Source organism: Leuciscus leuciscus (assembly GCF_965113295.1).
Source record: "Leuciscus leuciscus genome assembly, chromosome: 14".
Classification (NCBI taxonomy): Eukaryota; Metazoa; Chordata; class Actinopteri; order Cypriniformes; family Leuciscidae; genus Leuciscus; species Leuciscus leuciscus.
In genome coordinates, this window is record NC_138738.1 from 25564099 (window position 1) to 25576738 (window position 12640).

At 38.7% G+C, this 12640-nt stretch overlaps 2 protein-coding genes across 3 annotated transcripts in view; one reads left to right on the plus strand and one right to left on the minus strand.

Moving 5' to 3' along the window:
- The window catches only part of LOC309474348 (putative ATP-dependent RNA helicase DDX5), a 52222-nt gene that overhangs the window by 27333 nt on the left and 12249 nt on the right, over nucleotides 1–12640 (plus strand). Inside the window, exon 8 of the mRNA XM_082136851.1 lies at nucleotides 3466–3638. Coding sequence (XP_081992977.1) covers nucleotides 3466–3638 — 173 coding nt within the window. The remainder of the gene's footprint in view (nucleotides 1–3465; nucleotides 3639–12640) is intronic.
- The window catches only part of LOC309474407 (uncharacterized protein), a 328024-nt gene that overhangs the window by 10863 nt on the left and 304521 nt on the right, over nucleotides 1–12640 (minus strand). The window lies entirely within an intron of this gene.

Consider the following 12640-nt stretch of genomic DNA (forward strand, 5'->3'; position numbering starts at 1 on the left):
TTGGCCAGATGTGTCTTGAACGCATTTCCATAACTGCACTTCGATTGGTCAGAATTAACGTGCGGGAAAATTCCAACAGAACTCCCAGAAGTAAACAAAGAGGTGGAAAATCCGGCAGACAACACGCCGCTGTTTACTATGGAGAGACGACTGCGTGGGCTGATTGTATCCTTGGTCATATTTTATTATATAGTTTGTCTACACCACTTTAGACAAACAATAATATTTTGAGAATGAAGCGAGGATGCGGCTCGAAAATAATGTGTTAATGCACTGCACGCGGAAGGCGTGAAGCAAGTCACTTCAGGAGGAGGCGTGCATTAATGTTGCTAAACACTGACATGCTCATCATCCCAAAAAATTACCAACGATCCATCAGGTAGTGATGTGACGTTTGGCACCGAGGCTTCGAAGCTTGTATCAAAAAAACAAATAATCACACATTGAAGCAGTGTATCGGAGCTTGATTCGTTTTGCCATAACCACGTGATCAGTGACGTCCGAAGCTTCGTTTCCACACACAGTCACGTGACTGCTTCGTATTCAGAATCAGAAATAGAGCGAACCCCTTGAGCAGGTTTCCAGTGTCATGCCCTTCGGTAGTAAATAAAAAAAGAAATAGACTTAGCCCTCACACTGTTGAACAAGTCCTTTTCCTTAATAAAAAAAACTTTAATTAATTAAATTACCCACAAAATAAAATGTTAGCTCCCCAGTTCACAAGCACTTCACCATTCCACACAATTTTCTTTAATTTTGATTATATATACCTACATGAGCCTTGCCTGAACTCATAGGATTAGGACTGAGGCTGAAGTTTATGTGAATAAGGCTGCATTTGTAGATCAAAGCAGATTCATAAGAATTGTTTCTGTACAAGTGAATAAGTCTCATTTATTTATTTATTTTATTTATTTTTCATAAATTAATTCATACAGTTGTTTGTTCATACATTGTATAAGAACTACATCAACACTAACACATGAATTAAGAGGATTAATTGTATTGCTTTGTGGTTTACAGAGCACAAAGTGATTTATAAAAAAATAAAAAATAAACTCTTCTGGGACAGAAAGGCACCCTTTCCACCTTTGGACCACAAGATGTCGTTAGTGTGCAATGTGTTGAAAAGCTTCGAGTCATGAACCATTTTATGATACAGTCGAGGGGGAAAGCCCCAGTGCTTCACAAAGCTTCATTTCACCATCACTACCATCAGGTAATGTTGTGCCCTTTCTCTCTTGTTTTTGACAGTTGGGACCTAATATGGTCATTAGACCAAATTTCTATCAGGCTCCGCACCTCCTCACAACTCCAAGTTTGTCCGCGAGCTGCCATGCTTAAAGTGCAAACTGTCAACAAACATTTCTCCTCATCCCATAATCACAGCGCAGCTGACTATGGCAACTGGTTTAGTCCAAAAATGCGCAGTTCTTTGGCAGTTGGTTCTGTTCGAGGTCGGATCACGTTCTCACCACAAAGGAACCGCTCCAGAGTTCGTTTGAAAGCGTACGCTTGTTTGGTCCGCTTTTGGTGCGCACCCGAGTGCGATTGCCGCATTCACACCTGCCCAAACGAACCGCACCAATGAGGAAAACGAACTCTAGTGCGGTTCAACCGAACTAAATGAGGCAGGTGTGAAAGCACCCTAAATATTCATGATGTGTTCACGCCTCTTCGCATAAAGCTTTCTCACACAAAACATGTCTTGCAAATTTTAAATCAATATATTCACACTGCAAAAAATGCTTTTCTTACTTAGTATTTTTGTGTTGTTTCCAGTCCAAAAATCTAAAAATTCTTAAATCAAGAAGCATTTACTAGAGAAGTAAAACTACATAAGAAATTATAGTTTGTTTTCAGATAAACAGAAAGTATATTAAGTTATTTTTGCTTAAAACAAGCTAAATTATCTGCCAGTGCAGTAAGAAAAATAATCTTGTTTTAAGATTATGTTTTTATTAAGTTTTTTTCTTACTGCACTGGCAGATAATTTAGCTTGTTTTAAGCAAAAATTACTTAAGTTACTTACTGTTTATCTGAAAACAAAAAATAATTTCTTATGTAGTTTTACTTCTCTAGTAAATACTTCTTGATTTAAGAATTGTTAGATTTTTGGACTGGAAACAACACAAAAATACTAAGTAAGAACAGCATTTTTTGCAGTGCAAAAGAACAGCATTTATCTGAAATCTAAAGCTTTTGTAACATTAAACACTACACTTGCAAGAGTTAGAAAAACAAACACATTTAGAAAAATATGCCATAAAAATTTACAAATTATTTAAAAACAAAATCCATGTACATATTTAGAAAAAGAGATAGTAAAATAAATACAACACCTGGTTGCCATGAAAACACTGATGCACCTTGTGATCTCCGTGGCTCTCACAAGTGAATTGTTACATCCCTAATCATGAAATAAAACCATGCTCCTCATTACCATGGGTATATGTTTTCCAAAGTAAATGAATAATAATAAACTAAAGAATTTATGCAACATATAAGAATATTTAAAACATACAATCAACAAAATCAACCTCAAAGTGATTTTATATACCCCAATATTTAATGTAAGTACAGTGTGGTACTTTCCACTAACAGAAACGACAACCCCTTTGCAAAATGACTAGTTCAGTGTCTCAAAACAATGTAGTGTTATGTGAAGCTGTTTCATTGACATTTCTTTAAAACACCAATTCAGTGTAGTAAATTTCAGTACGTTTTTCAGTAAATTTCAGCATGCCTTCTGATGTACATTCATGTTTATTTTGCGCCGTATCTTGAAGGAAAGCAGAAGAGATGATCGGGTGTATCTTCAGCAGGATTCTGTGAGAACGCGCCGTTTGGTTGGCCGCTGCAGTCATCAAGTCCGACTAAGGCAGTGATGCATTGTATTTTACAGGCATTCAGTGTGCAGTCCTTAAAGGTGTTGACCACTTAACCAAAGCATCTGAAGACAATATAGGAAGTTACCCCCTGTGAGCTCTAAAAATAGTAGTAACTCCAAATGGTTTGAGCACCTCCTAGTCAAGAGAACTAAGACTGTCAACATTCAAACTTAGTTTGGCTCTCAGTAGGAAGATCAGAGACCGGCAGCACCCCCTCACTGGAAATCTTAATCTAATTTAATCTAATCAGTAAACTGATGCCATTATGTTCACCTTGAATGCCCAATAAATTGTAGTTCACCTTAGTTTTTCATGTGATGTTAGATCAGGACATAGGATCGTTCGCTACAAAAAATGTTTAAGCTTTATTCAGCCTCACTTTGACATTCTCTCTACTCCATATGTGTGTGCTGTCGCAAGTTTGTACACTGTATATAACTGTCAATTTTCATACCATGGAATACAGTGAACCCGGTATGCTGCTGCAACTCTACTCCCCTGATTTGTAATAAAGTTCAAAGTGATTCATGCTGTACATCTGGAAGGTTCACTTTTTTTTCTTTTGGTTTGACAGCCTGACAGACAGACGCTGATGTGGAGTGCTACCTGGCCTAAAGAGGTGCGTCAGCTGGCTGAGGACTTTCTGAAAGAGTATGTTCAGATCAATATAGGTGCGCTGCAGCTTAGTGCCAACCACAATATCCTGCAGATAGTGGACGTCTGCAATGACGGAGAAAAGGATGACAAGTAAGAATTTGTTACAAATACTTTTGACTGACCTACACATCATATTCAGACTTGCCAACCTATAAACATTTTGACCTTTTTAAAGTACGCTGGTATGTTTTGTTTGTTTACTTTAAACTATGCAAAAAACATGCCTTGGAGTTCAATTGTCCAGGGATGCAAACTTGTCACCTGAAAATTGTTGTTTTATATCAAAATAGGAGTTTATCAATTGGGAGAGGATGGGGGGAATTTTGTGTGGACTCAAAGACAATCCCTGAATCCCAATTTGCCTACTTACGGCGCTTTTCCACTGCATGGTACGGATCGGTTCGGCTCGGTACGGTTCGCCTTTTTTTTTTAAGTTTATACTCTTTTTTTTTTTTAAGCAAATACTTTTAAAACAGGTGCTACAGCGTTGGCTGTTGTTTACTGGCTATTTAAATCTAGCGGGTTTAGTGTCTCGTGTCGTAAATACAATGACGCTGGTATTGATGATTCTGTCTGACTAATCAGTGATCTGCAGTGTTTTCACGTCACATTTGAGTATCGGTACGGTACGCTTGGAACCTCAACAGAGGTGGTACCATTTAAAGCGAGCCGTACCGTACCGTACCATGCAGTGGAAATGCGCCATAAGTGAGCCGTACCGAACCGAGCCGTACCGTACCATGCAGTGGAAAAGCGCCAAAGCGTGCCGAACCGAGCCGTACCGTACCATGCAGTGGAAAAGCGCCATTATACTATGCCCAAACAGTAGGGGTGTAACGATATTCAAACCGAACCGACAAACCGCGATACAACAGCCACGGTTCGAACCGCGATACTCTCATGTCGAACCGAACGCGCCCCGCCCCCTGCTGCCCCGGCCCAACTCTCACATCACTTTGTCACAAAACTATTTTTTTCTTCCTTGACATTTGATTAAATAGTTATTAATGAGTACACTTTTAACAACTAATAAGAGCTGTAGTTTTACTAAATATTATTATAATATTATTTACTAAATAAAGTGCATGTCACGTGATTTGGGTGATCGATCACGCTCGAGAGTTTACATACGCACTTCAGGATGGCAACTCATATTGAGATTGAAGACCCTCCGGTCACAACCACTGACTGATACAGCAGCAACAGCAGCAGTGCTGATCACGAATCACCGACACCTGTCATCATCCAATATGATGACATATCACAGCATTTTTTAATCATCGTTTTGAGACAAATCATTGTTTGTTTTGCGAACATAATCCTCTGCCGTCTGGTCGCTTCCGCTTCAAGCCGGACTCGTCTCGCGCTAACGGTAATTCCTTTTCACTGTCCACGTTTTGATTTCGGCAAATCAATTTTAGCGAATGCAAACAACGTGATTATTGTTCATGAGTCCAACATCCAGCCACGCAAGAAAACATGTAATCTACCTGAGGGAATAATATGCTCACAAAACATTTCTGATTATTATTAATGTTTAAGACTGTTTTGTTTTTTCCCCCCCAGGATTCTATGAAGAATGTAAAGATCATAAGATATTTATTTGAAATAGAAAGCTTGTGTAACACTATAAATGTAGGCTACTGTCACTTTTGATTAACGTAATGCATCCTTGCTGAATAAAAGTAGGCAATTACTTTCTTTAATTTCTTTCCCCCAAAAAATTATCTTACAAACCTCAAACTTTTGAACTGTAGGCCTATGTATAATGTTAAAAAAGCTTTCTATTTCAGATAAATGCTGTTATTTTGAATGGTGGTTTGTTTGTAATGTGACATTTTGTTTGTATGACTTTACAATAATTTTTAGAATTAAATTGTACATAAATAGGTTAAGCAATACAAATGTGTTTGTCTGATAACCTTTTAAACATATACTTAACTGTCTGCAGACAATGAAATGATGTACATTGTGCGATGCAGTACAAATATTTTGAGTGTCCCTTGTTTTCCTATAAAGAACCACGATTGTCCCGCATTTTACTTTTCTGAAGTTGGCAACCCTTCTCAGGTGTGCAGTTTATTTCTGACTAGTCAGTGGAGGCATTTATTTCATTTTAGTTAACTCAGGTGTGCTAAGTGCTCTAAAGAAAGGCTGAAGCCACTGTATAAAGTTCAGTTAATAAAGTTAAAGTTAATCTAGCGTTATTATTGCTGGTGCCCTGCCATGAACCCTGCCCCCACAGCAAACAGAACCGAACCGAACCGAACCGTGGCTCCAAAACCGTGATATGAACCGAACCGTGGCATTGGTGTATCGTTACACCCCTACCAAACAGTATGTACTTTTTTTGTAAGATAGAAAAAGTACATGTTTTTTGAGCATGTAGCAGAAGAGTAGACAAGCTTTGGGACACACTACTTTGTCTTAATTGTGTCTTGAACAGGTCACTTAGTTATGTGCACCCTGTCACCGTTTAAACTTTCCTGTTAATTTTCTTTTCAGTTAACATCCTCCACATTTTATTATATTGGCTTGACAAGGCCAACATGCTGATCTAATATTTAAGCTCGTTAATTTAGTGGTGCCTGCATCTCACATGCTTTCTCACATGTCACATGGCTCTCTCAAGCCAACATACTATTCTTTGATTTAAACTTATTTAGAGCTTTCGCGATTCCTCGATTAAATTAGAGTGCTCGATTTAAATGCTCTATTGCAATTTACCTGTGTCAATTAACTGGCAAAATACCAGAAGTGGCGTATTCCACGGATGAGAACCCATGAACTGCATCCTTAGACCACTTTCTAAGGCTGCACCATATATTGAAACCATTTAAAATTCATAACATAGCATAGTGCTATGACAGGTATGAAAGTGAGGCTGTGAGGGATAGACCTGTCGTGTTTCCAATGGCATCCGCTGTAAAAAGCTATATAAAGCTCCTAGATTACTTAAATTTTTTCCACAGCTTATATTGTAGGGAGTTTTTTGTCAACTGAAATTTCTTGGAAAGAAATTTTTTCAGTGTTTCATGAGCAGAACAATCCAAAAACACATTAAATAACAGTACAGCCCATTGAAGAGATGCTTGTCTGTCCCTCACAGCCTCGCTTTCATTCCCATTAAAAATCCAAGTGAATAAGCTACTTATATAAGGTCTATAGTGGCTGCGATTAAATAAAATAAAAATGTGTTCTGCAAGTTTGTTATTTTTTTTTATTTATTTAACCTTTATTTAACCAGGAAAGTCCCATTGAGGTTAAAAACCTGGCCAAGAGGCAGCAAAAACACAGTCAATTACATTTATAAAAGTTATACAATACAAATAATTAAAAACATTTACAATTTAAACAGGTCATTTCAGGTTCTCTCAATCTGGACTTAAAAGCATTTAAGGAAATAAGTTCAGATAATTTCAAGTCTTTTTGCAAAAAGTTCCATGCAGAAGGAGCAGAGTAGACAAAAGCCCTTTTTCCCAGTTCTGTTCGGGCAAATGGAACAAAGAGCAGCAAGTTATCATCAACACTTCTCCATGTGATTAAACTACAGATGTAGGATGGCAATAGACCAAGCATGGCCTTATAGATAAAAATATGCCAGTGCCCTGATCTCCTGTTGGACAACGATGGCCATCCCACTCTGGAATATAATTCACAATGATGAGTCAAGTTTTTACAATTCGTAATAAATCTCAGAGACGCATGATAAACAGTGTCAATCTTATACAGACATTGTGCTGAAGCAGTCCTATACACCAGGTCTCCATAATCTAAGACAGATAAAAATGTTGCAGTGACTAGCTGCTTTTTTGCTTTAAAAGAAAAACAGAATTTATTTCGAAAGAAAAAGGACAGTTTAAGTTTGAGTTTCTTCACAAGGTTGTCTATATGAGGCTTATAAGTGAGAGCATCATCAAGCCAGATACCAAGATACTTATAAGAATGAACCACCTCTATGACACTTCCAGTCAAAGTGAACACAGGAGGAGGAGCTTGAGAAACCTTCTTAGTATTACTAAACAGCATCAGTTTGGTCTTATCAGCATTGAGAACCAGTTTAAGCTGCAATAACGTACGCTGAACCACATTAAAAGCTTTCTGCAAAGACTCAACTGCTTAAGCTGGGGACGATCCAAAACAATAAATAATCGTGTCATCAGCACACAAATGCATATTAGCATCCGACACATTGTGGCCTAGTTCATTTATATACATAATAAACAAGAGAGGACCTAATATTGAGCCTTGTGGCACCCCCTTGTGGACCTTCACTAATGCAGAACATAGACCATCACATTTAATGCACTGAGTCCTGTCACTTAGGGTGTACTCACACTAGCCAGTTTGAACCGTGCCCGAGTGCGTTTGACCACCAAAGCGCGGTTCGTTTGACTAGTGTGAGTGCTCCGAACCGTGCCCGGGCGCGGCTCGATTAGCCGGCCCTGGCCCGCTTGGAAGAGGTGGGCCAGAGCACGGTTCAGTTGGACTCGGGCGCGGTTCGCATGCAGTGTGAGCGCTAACCGTGCTGGACTCCATTGTGTTCAGTGAGAGCGCCGCTCTTCCTGTTTATCCCGAAACCGTCGCACCATAATGAAGTAAGCGTGCTCCGGCACGAATGCTGAAACCCTATGTGAGTGCAGGCCAGAGGGGGAGTGGGGAGGGGGGACAATCGTACTCGGGCCCGGTTCATGGCAACCGTGCCTAGTGTGAGTACACCCTCAGATAATTCATGAACCAGGAAACTACACAATCAGACAATCCCTGACAAAGAAGCCTATGCTTTAGAACAGCATGGTCCACTGTGTCAAAAGCTTTCGTCAGATCAAGAAAAAGTGATGCACAGAATTGCTTTCTATCAAGAGCGACAAGTATGTCATTAATTACTTTTGTGACAGCAGTGATGGTACTGTGCTGTTTCCTGAAGCCTGATTGCAGTTTGGAAAGGAGTTCATTTGAGTATAAAAACTCTTTTATTTGGTCTGAAACAAGGGATTCTAAAATTTTTGACAAAACACACAAATTAGATATAGGCCGATAGTTAGTTAAAACTGCTGGATCACCTCCTTTCAACAAAGGAGTAACAAAAGCTGACTTCCAAACTGATGGTATTTCATTGTTTTGAATTGACAGATTAAAAAGAATTGTAAGGGGCTCTGCAACAAAATCAGCTGCCTTTTTCAAAAAGTAAGGCTCTAATAAATCTGGTCCAGGAGGTTTTCTGTGATCTAACGCTTTAAGAGCTCCATGCACCTGCTGCACAGTAAAAGAAACAAAATTGAAAGGCTCTCCAGAATACACTGGGGAGTATGTGCATGGAGTGACAGCGACTACTCCTGTCGACTCGAACAGAGAACCAACTGATACAAAATGCTCATTAAAGCAATTTAAGACATCAACTCTGTCGTAGACTGGGAGAGAGTTTTTTAAGACAAATTTTGTGAGGGCTTCGTTACTTTTATTCACAGAAAGAGACTTGATGACTTTCCAAAATTTCTGTGGATTATTGAGGTTTTCACTTGTGACTGATAAATAATATTCTGATTTAGCCTTTTTGATAAGAGAGGTACATTTATTTCTTAGTTGTCTGAAAATGGACCAGTCAGTGGCAGAATCACCATTTCTAGCTTTAGCCCATGCCACATTTCGCTGATGGATAATGTCTGACAACTCTGGAGAAAACCAAGGGTTTTCCCGTCCCTTTGCTTTGTCCAAGGAGCATGTTTATTTACAATTTTCTCAAAATTCTCCTTAAAAAGTGTCCAGGCAAGCTCAACGTCAGGCAACAGGCCTAGCTGTCCCCAGTTAATCAAAGATAGATCATGATGATAGGCTTGTTCATTAAAGTTTTTCAAATTCCTCTTTCTAATAATTTTCGATTTACATTTGGGTATTTTACTGCCTCTCGAAGTAGCAATAACACAATGATCACTCAGATCATTACAAAAGACACCCAAGGATAGAAATTTATGAGGGACATTTGTTAGAATCAAGTCGATTAAAGTAGATTTATCTGGATTTTTGAGATTAGGCCTTGTAGGTACATTTACCAACTGGCTGAGACTGATAGAATCACAAAAAGATTTAAATTCATCAGAACCAACATTTAGCCAGTCCCAATTCAAGTCCCCGGCCAGTAAAAGTTCCCTATAGTTTAATCCGGACAAAAGAAGCTTTAAAGATGATAAAGCCTCCCTGGAAGCCGATGGAGGTCTATAACACCCCACAACAGTTATTGAAAGGGACTTAAATATCTCAACATTTAAGGCCAAAAACTCCATTTGCTTACAGAGAGACTCAGACAGAACAACTGATGCACCAAATCTTGACTTAACATAGATAGCTACACCACCACCTTTCTTCGGCCTGTCACTGTGAAAAACATTATACCCATGCACATTTATATCTTCATTAGTAATTGATTTCGTCAACCAAGTTTCCGAAATTATCGCTATGTCTGCATCTGTAGATTCAATCCAAATTCTAACCATGTCCATTTTGGGTAGTAAACTGCGAACATTAAGATGAACAAATTTAAGTCCAGGCATTGATTTAAATTCAGCAGGGGTCAAGACACATTGCAAACAGGGGCCAGGATTGGGCTGCACATTTCCAGATAGAAGTAGGAGTAGTGCAGGGGTCTCCAACCTTTTTTCATTTGAGAGCTACTTTTAAAAAATGAAAGTGGCCGAGAGCTACTCATGTAATACAATACTTAAATCTCTTAAATAATGTTTCATAACTCTCATATTAACAACTATCCAAACAGTTTTAGACCTAAAATAGTTTTTGTAGGCCTATATTATGTCAACCTTAAATGTCAGAGAAAAGAACAAAATCAGAGATTTTAAAAAAAAAAAAATAGAAAATTGTACTTTGCATATTATACTGTAAAAACACATAATTATAGTTGATTTTATAGTGCATCATAACTTGAGATTAAATGGCATGACAATTTAATTTCATGATTATAGTGACCAAAATTATCACGGTTATCACAGAATCCAGTTCAAAAAGTATACACAATGACATCAATTCACCAAGTTTTATGTCGAAAACCAGCAAATAACAATTAAAATTAGCATTAATATGCACTTTTTGTTCACATAGACATTAAAATAATAACATTAAAAATTATGGACATATTTTAAAGGAGTGTCTTGCAACATGTTATCTACTAACATGTACAAGTTCAAATAAAGTTTTGACAAAAAAGGTTTTATAAAAAGATAAACCTCGCATATTTCAGCCTTTAAATAATTTTTATAAAAAGAATGAGTCAAAAAATATAAATTACTGACATTTACAATGCACATTAGCTTATCTTTTATTATTAATAGTCAAATTCGGTCTGATTTTCCCGTGGCGTCTGTCGTTTGCTATGCAACCATGCACTGCGCTCTCCACAACGACAAATAAGTTTTAATAGCTAATGGATTTCCACCACCGAGAAACACTTGCTGTAGCTCTGCCACAAGATTTATTTACGGAGAAGAAAAAAACACCCGTAGTGTTTGGGTGCACCCCCATCCTTCATGTTAACTCGCTGCGCCTGGAAAAAATGAGCTTCAATTATTTGAAATAACGAACTTGAGCGCGCAAAAGACGCGATATGTGAACGGCCCTTGGCGAGCTACCTCCAATCAGGCCACGAGCTACTGGTAGCTCGCGAGCGATGTGTTGGAGACCCCTGGAGTAGTGTAATAATCAATCTGCATTTCACAGTATATTTTGAAGCCGGCCTATCATATGCTGAAACCAGGCAATGCTTGTCATTAATTGAGAAAGACAAATTATACAAAGCAAAAATGTTTTGCAGTTTAGGCAAATCCCAATACAGATCCATCCAGAAGTCCAGGTTCCAACAAAAGTGTAATGGTTCCTGGTGCATGTCAATACTGGTTTTTGTGCCACTATAGTAGGTTTCCTGTATGCCCACCATATTATTAAAACAACTCACCCTAGGATCAGTGTCTGGTTTCAAGTTCCAAGTGACCAACAGGGATAAGAAAATTAAGAAAAATGCCATCGTCATTAATTTACTAATAGTAAAGTTGACAAATAACAGTACCAGTTTATCTTGTAGAGTATGGCCCAGCTTCCAAAATTATGTTGCAGGCTTAGGCTTGTTAACCCAAGCTCCAGGAGAATGTAGCAGGCCAGGCCCGTTAGCCTAGCCTCCAGGATGATGGATGAGACTCAGGCTGGTTTGCCCAAGCTCCAGGAGAATGAAGCAGGCCAGATCCGCTTGCCTAGCTCCAGAAGTATATAGCAGGCTCAGGCTGATTAGCCCAAGCTCCAAGAGAATGTAGCAGGCTCAGGCTAGTTTGCCCAGGCTCCAATGAGGATGTACCAAGCTCAGGCTGGTTAGCCCAAGCTCCAAAAAGATGTAGCAGGCTCAGGCTGGTTAGCCCAAGCTCCAAAGGGATGTAGCAAGCTCAGGCTGGTTAGCCCAAGCTCCAAGAGGATATAGCAGGCTCAGGCTGGTTAGCCCAAGCTCCAGGGAGATGTAGCAGGCTCAGGCTGGTTAGCCCAAGCTCCAGGAGAATGTAGCAGGCTCAAGCCCGTTTGCCTAGCTCTGTTTAGCCGGGGCTAATAGGATCAGTTGGATCAGGCTCAGGTTAGCAAAGTTAGCTCAGAGCAGAGGTATAGTGTCATTTTTAAACTCATAGTAGTCCACAATCTTCTTAAAAGTTCAAGATAAAATTTCCATATAAATGACTTGTACAACTTAAAAACTACAACTTAAAAGGAGTAAAATACTATGAAATCCGTTTAAATGAAATCAGTCCAGAGAGAGACACTGAGCAGACCTTAGACTAGCTGCCATCTTGCATCTTAGCTGCCATCTTGGAAGTCAGTATATAGCCTATGGCTCTTAAGACACAGCATTTAAAAATTCTGTTATGTCAAATACCTCAGCTGAATTTTAAAATCATTGCGATAAATTCTCAACAAGAAAAATGACAATTATACATAATTATATAATAATAATAATGAATTATTATAATTGATATTTTGATAACTCATCTGCGAGTCACGATCACATAGCGCACATCCATAGTGTTCACCATATGCCTTAAATTTTGGTA